We start from the raw sequence: 6,379 nt of genomic DNA on the forward strand, positions 1-6,379 counted from the left end.
TTTCCACAAACAGGTGAAGCTCTCACAGCGGCGCAGAGCTTCAGCTTAACCTGGATATCTGTTTCTTATCTGGCTTCGCTCACCCTAAAATCATCGGTGAGGCTGAGACGTCTCATGGAGGTGCTTATCAGCTCGATAAATTAACCCCAGGTTTCCCACTCTCTGTGTGTGTGTGTGTGTGTGTGTGTGTGTGTGTGTGTGTGTGTGTGTGTGTGTGTGTGTGTGTGTGTGATAAGATGAAGTCTTTTTAGTTGAAAACTGCTACATGGATAACGTCTATTTAAAGCCTGAAAACACAAATCTGTCAGGGCACAGAGGTCCAGCTCATCATCGTGCATTCCTTTACAGTAAAGTGTAGACGTGTGTGCAAGACCATTTTACCCAGCTGACGTGTCTGACAGCAAATACAGAGCAAATTAATGTTTTATAATAAGTCAACAAATACGAGGCTTAGGCGCCCTGGTTTGCATTATATCACTGTGTGAGCTCAGTGCGGCTCCAGCGTGAGTCTGTAATCTTTTCCAGAGATGAGCTTTCTGAAATTTCCATCGCTGCTCATCGCTGAGCAGAGACGAGTGTCTGCTGCCTCCTAGTGGAGAAATCAGGGGACAAGCTGAGACGTTGTCCGGTCCATACATGACCTCAGCAGAAATGTGCCCTAATTTATAATGAATTACTCCAGGGCTGTGTTCATATGGCGTTATTTTTGTGCCTCTGAGCGCACGTAAAAAAACGTTTGCAGGTGCAAGTGTTGCATTTTGAGGAGAAATTTATTTTGAGCGAAGAAAAGCTGAATCTGAGTGAACAAAATTCATTGCTGCGTGCAAAAACTGTATTTCAGTGTTTGCTATGTGTTTTGTGGCACAAATATAACGGTGTAGAGAAAGAGTTGAGCGCGCACGGGCAGAAATGTTGAGAGCGCGAGCGACACACTGCGAGCGCAAATTCAAAAGCTGAGCGAGAGGAGCTGCTGTTGTGCGTGTGTGTGTGTGCGCGCGCATGTGTGTGTGCGTGTGTGTGTATGTGTGTGTGTGCGGGGATAACAGCAAACACTGAAATACAGTTTTTGCACGCAGCAATGACTTTTGTTCACTCAAATTTCTCCTCAAAATGCAACACTTGCACCTGCAATTTTTTTTTTACGTGCGCTCAGAGGCACAAAAATAACGCCATATGTTCATGAGCTCATACACAGGTGTGCAAAAGTGGAACCCCTTCACTCCAGGAGAGTGACGGGGTTAATAACAGAAGGATACCCGAAGTTCAGCATCTTTCATTTACAGTCAGCGACTCCTTCAGTCAAATATGAAAATATTTCATTCAAGTCCATCATGGGCAGAAACTAGCAGCTAGTTAACAGTGAAGGTCAGCAGGCTGACTAAACTAACCTTCACCCCTTTAAGTTCAATATCATTGCTAAATTAGTTTAATACTAAATGATCTACTCATGAGTGAGTGAAGCCTCAAAAGCTGACTTAATAACTGAAGCTCCTTTTAATTCTGCTAGTTAGGCTCAAAGTGGTTAACTAACTCATTAATTAGGCAGAACCAAAGTATCCACTAGTTACGAGTTTTGACTTTAAAGGTGAGATTTTAGTTCATTACAGCAAATAAATCCAAGTAGGTAACTAGTAAAGGTAAAAATGATGAGCAACGAACTAGTTGAGCTCTTTTTTCACTTACCAGTAAAGTAGCAAGAAAAGTAAGGCTCAAAGTGTGTAGTTCACTGGAAAGGCCACTAGTTAATTAGTGAAGATCCCTAAGCTGATTAACTTGTTACTCTTTTAGTTTGATCTTTTAGATTACATACTACTTAACCTACAGTTAACTAGTATCTTTAGTACAACTTTGAGACAAATTGTGACTTTGTTCCCTAACTTGTCAAAATGCAGATCAGCTAACCGTGAAGGCAGCTATGTTAATTAGTGAGACTAGTGAGACCCAGATGTCCACTTGTTGCGCTCGCACATATGAGGAACACCAGGAACAGGGTTTTTCATACTTTGTACCATCTCCACATTTACTTTTTAGTGAAGCTCAGAGAACATTGATGAACCTGTTTGGTGCACAGCGCCACCTGCAGGTACCGTCACTAACCCTTTGGGGTAGAGTGGTAGGAAGGATGTGCAGGTACAGAAATGGACTTTTGTAAAACCTCTGAAATGAATCAGCCTTTGTGTGGAACAACGTGACCATGCACAGTTTGTGAAGAGAGGCAGAAACGTGATCATGCTCGGACCCTTTTATTATGGGACAGGACAGATGGTCTGGTTGGAGACAGACGGTTGTGTTTGTGTTTCAGGAGGTTTCTCAGTCGGTGCTGTCAGTGTTGGAGTCTCTGCAGCTCGCAGACGGCTCGCTGCTCTCCACGGCGGCAAACTTCACCTTTCTGCTCGGCCTCTGTGGACACAGAGACACCAGTGATCATCATCATCATCTACAGGGTTCCAGTATCCAGGGAACCTGGGAGTGCTGAGTGTGCACTGAAGAGCATTTTGTGAAGAGTTCTTACATTCAGCATCTTTGAACACCAGGATGTATCAGGACATCTGAGCAACCTCCGTCAACTCACCTGTTTGTCTGCTGGCTTTCTCGGGTAACGAGAAATGTTGTCCAGACGATGCTCCGTCCTCTCCCAGTCATCCAACCACAGCTGGCGGCGATACTCTGACTGGCGAGATGTGATTCGTTGGTAGATGGCCTGATTCTGATGGGTGACCAACAGAAGCTCGTGCTTCCTCTTGTTCGCATTCAGACTGGAAAAGATGAGAAATCAAAAGAGAAAACATGACACAGACACGCTGCTGTACGGAAACCCAGATACCCGTGAACGGCTTCATCATGAACACACCTTACCTCCTCAGGTGGTACTGGTTCCTGTGGTCCACGAGGCCTTTGGAGGAGAAGATGTCGGCTAGTTTGGAGGCCAGGAGGTGATTGTCTCTGTCGACGACTGACAGACGCTCATCCTGCAGCTGAAGCACAGAAGCAGATCCCAGTCCCTCAAACACAAGGTGTGTGTGTGTGTGTGTGTGTGTGTGTGTGTGTGTGTGTGTGTGTGTGTGTGTGTGTGTGTGTGTGTGTGACCTGCAGTTTTTTCAGCTTGAGCTGGATGTGAGCTGGTGTCCTGTTGCCCTTGGTGTCCACTGCAGGCAGGGCGGAGTTCACCTGAAAAGGTAAACCCAGGTCACTGTGACTCACCGGTTTATAGTTTTGTTTTTATTGTGAAGGACAATAAAACCAGTTTTTATTGGCACATCATCCTGGGGGAGGTGTAGGTGTTTTAGCATCCCCGAGTTTTTCCTTTTTTCTTTAGAGTCTTTAATTCTTCATCGTTCTGGTCGTCCTTGTCCAGACTTGTTATCAGAGTCCTCTCTTCTTGCTGACGACCTGGTTTCTCTTCATAGTCATTCATATTTAATTCCTGCCTCCTGTGACTCGTTAAGTCTCTGTCACCTTTATCTTGTACTCTGTGTTTAGTTTTACTTCCCGCTCGTCTCGTTGTCTTGATTGTGTCCAGCTGTGTTTCCCTGGTTACCTCACACGTGTTGAACCCCTCGGCCTGTGTCTGTTGCTGTGTCCTGTTTCTCTGTGTTACTGGAGTTTTGTCTGCTTCTGTTCAGAGATGTCTTCTATCATTTCTATAATCTAACACATTAGTGTTAACGTTTGTCAGAAGCTTCTGCATCATCTCTCAGATTGAAGCTCTGTAAAATAAAAGCTGTGGCCTGTGGCCCCACCTCCTCCACCCAAGTTTCTGATTAATGTGCCATCTACATTTTAGCTGTTTTTGGTTGAAAATGTGAAGGTCAGTTGATACGAGCTAATATTATGATAGGAACATGTGCAGACATTTAATGTCAATTACAAAAATTAAACCAGTCAATGTTCACTTTGCACCAAAACCAACTCTGTTAACGAGCGAGCATTTGGCTGGAGTGTGGGGCCTCCCTGCTGCTGTGAGTCGGGGTGGCCTGCTTCTCCCCACCGCAGGGAAAAGGGTAACACCACCTGGGTCTGGGTGCAGTTCCCCCCTCCAGGGGCAAGGGTACCTAGACCCGGTTCTTAGAGTACGAGAAACTTTTGCGAGATCCCGAGGGCTCCACACTGAGTCAGTCCCCATAGACTTTCATGTTGAAACTTTACAGCAGGAATAACCGTGTTTATATCCTGATACCGAGCCCTAGTTTGGCCTCTAATCTAAACCAGTTTCCACCCGTCCTTCATTATCACCTCCATCTGTAGCTCCTTCAGTCCCACCTCACCTGAATCCAGCTCTGATGGAAAACCAGCACAGAGCCCTGTGTGTACCAGTGGCACCTTCCACCGTTCATCCTCCACCCTTCAGCCTCACCACCGTTCATCCTCCACCCTTACCTTCCTGCGGTGGTTTTCGTAGTTTATCTGGTCCCATCGCTGCTGCAGGTAACGGTTGGTGACGGGTTTCAGAGGCTGGTATGACTTGTGCATGTTTCTCAACTGGTGATAACCTGCAGCTCTATCACATCCATCCACCTCAGCAGGAGGTGTGTGTGTGTGTGTGTGTGTGTGTGTGTGTGTGTGTGTGTGTGTGTGTGTGTGTGTGTGTGTGTGTGTGTGTGTGTGTGTTTGTTTGCAGGCTGTCACCATGGAGATGTACCCCTTTGTGCCATTGCAGCCAGGTAAGTTTCCTATTAATTATTACTGAGCTTATCCTCGAAACTATGCTGAGCACACACACACCTGGGATGACCATGCTTACTTACACCAGCTGAGTTGTCTTTTAACTTTGTGTCTGAACACACGTCACGCTTTTGCATTTTGTTTATGCTTCATTTTGTGATTTCTGCTCACTCGGCTCTGGTCCTGACTTTGTCTGGTTTCCTTCCTTTTTCTCCAAGTGGTTGCAGTAAGTTTGTTAATGGGGTATCACAAGAAAATGAGCCTATCATAAATAAGAACCAAACAAAGTCAGTCATGGACTACCTTAAAATTCATTGAGTTTTTAATGCAGACAGAGCTTCATATGCAGAGGAAGGAGAAAGGAGGATGAAGATGGGGCTGCCAGGCAAGAGGAAAAGAAGATCTCAAGGAGGTTTGTAGATGTAGTGAAGGAGGACTGGCAGCAGGTTGGCTGCTGGGATAGGAGGAGATGGAGGCAGATGATCTCCTGTAGCGACCTCTAAAGAGAGCAGCTGGGAGAAGAAGTGGCTCAAACCACTGTGAGGCATCTTACAGGGGAGTCGGCTTGAATGGCTAAACATGGATTGTTGTTCATGTTCATCTAAAATCTGCACAAAAGGTTAGAGCAGGGGTCGGCAACCTGCGGCTCTTTAGTACGGAGCCCCGCAGGGGACATGGGAGAAAAAAAATTAGGGAGAAAAAAAAAATTAAGACGGACTTTTGCGAGATCTCGCAAAAGTCCGTCTTAATTTTTTTTTCTCCCATGTCCCCTGCGGGGCTCCGTACTTTAGTCCTTTTAGTGGTTTAGGAAAATAAATTATTTTTTTAAGTATTTAGCTGAAGTGTATTTTATTTATATTAGTTCTTTTTTAACTTGTAATTCTAAATTGGAAGATTATTGTGATATTGACATATAAAAATAAAATTATATTTTATTATTTTTTCATCGCTCAAAATAAGCGTCACACGCCGGCACGTGCAGAGGGGGGGAGGGGGGCTAGAGGGGCTTGAGCACCCGCCCCTTTCCTGATGGGTGCCCAAAGAGCCCTTTTGTTGAGGCAACTTTTTAAAAAAAATTATTATTATTATTATTAATGTGTGTGTGCGTGCGGAGTCCTGTCTGTGCCCCTCAACAATAATATTTAACTATTAATCACAGTTTTGCTAAATAAAAGGATCTGGCTTGCATCAGTCACATGATCACATTTAACCAATGATCGCCCTTGACGGCAGAACGCGCTGGTTACGAGCCGGGAACGAGCTCACAAAGAGCACGCGCATTTTTAGCGGTCCGGAGCTGTAGGAGAAACACAAGTTAACTCAGAGACACAGACTGATGCGACAAAACCAGTAAGTAGGTGTACAGCGTACACTGTAGTGTGTAGCACCCAGGAGTGTTAGCTTATTATGTACACGTTGGTAAGCTGTCTTGTTGCAACTGACGAACTGAAACCAACGAGCGTGCTGTGTGTGCAACAGCGCGACAAACATTACCTGTCCTTTTATTAACTGCACAGGTAGTGCTGGTCATAGCTGCTGGCTACCTGTGTAAGGCTGTCATGGGTCTGTAGCTCTGTCACCGTTTTAGGGAACATTTTTAGTTTTAAAGTAAGTTTCCGGGCTTTTCCTGCCTTTCTGGAGGGATTATATTTCACTAAAAAACGATCTAATATGCATGTCCACATAATTATGCATTATTATAATATTTTAAAAAACA

General features: G+C 44.9%; 1 protein-coding gene across 1 annotated transcript; it reads right to left on the minus strand.

The window, feature by feature from the left end:
• Positions 1 to 2,237: 2,237 nt before the first annotated feature.
• On the minus strand, positions 2,238 to 5,302 carry LOC147326847 (sperm axonemal maintenance protein CFAP97D1). The gene is made up of 5 exons (XM_086302205.1): positions 4,378 to 5,302; positions 3,088 to 3,168; positions 2,857 to 2,975; positions 2,573 to 2,756; positions 2,238 to 2,400 (listed from the first exon to the last, which is right to left on the minus strand). The coding sequence occupies exons 1-5, from the start codon at positions 4,627 to 4,629 to the stop codon at positions 2,311 to 2,313; spliced, it is 726 nt and encodes a 241-aa protein (XP_086158331.1). The 5' UTR covers positions 4,630 to 5,302; the 3' UTR covers positions 2,238 to 2,310.
• Between the last annotated feature and the right edge of the window lie 1,077 nt (positions 5,303 to 6,379).

This window comes from Aulonocara sp. 'chitande type north' Nkhata Bay, linkage group LG7 (genome assembly GCF_057382095.1).
Source record: "Aulonocara sp. 'chitande type north' Nkhata Bay isolate Kocher_YH1m ecotype deep benthic linkage group LG7, A_spYH_male_GT1.1, whole genome shotgun sequence".
NCBI classification, from domain to species: Eukaryota; Metazoa; Chordata; class Actinopteri; order Cichliformes; family Cichlidae; genus Aulonocara; species Aulonocara sp. 'chitande type north' Nkhata Bay.

Coding starts and splice junctions, on each gene's coding strand:
- LOC147326847 (XM_086302205.1), bottom strand. CDS start 4,629: ATGGTGACAGCCTGCAAACAAACACACACACACACACACACACACACA. Junction 2,976..3,087: donor TCAAGCTGAAAAAACTGCAG/GTCACACACACA, acceptor TCTGTGCTTCAG/CTGCAGGATGAGCGTCTGTC. Junction 2,757..2,856: donor AACCAGTACCACCTGAGGAG/GTAAGGTGTGTT, acceptor CATCTTTTCCAG/TCTGAATGCGAACAAGAGGA.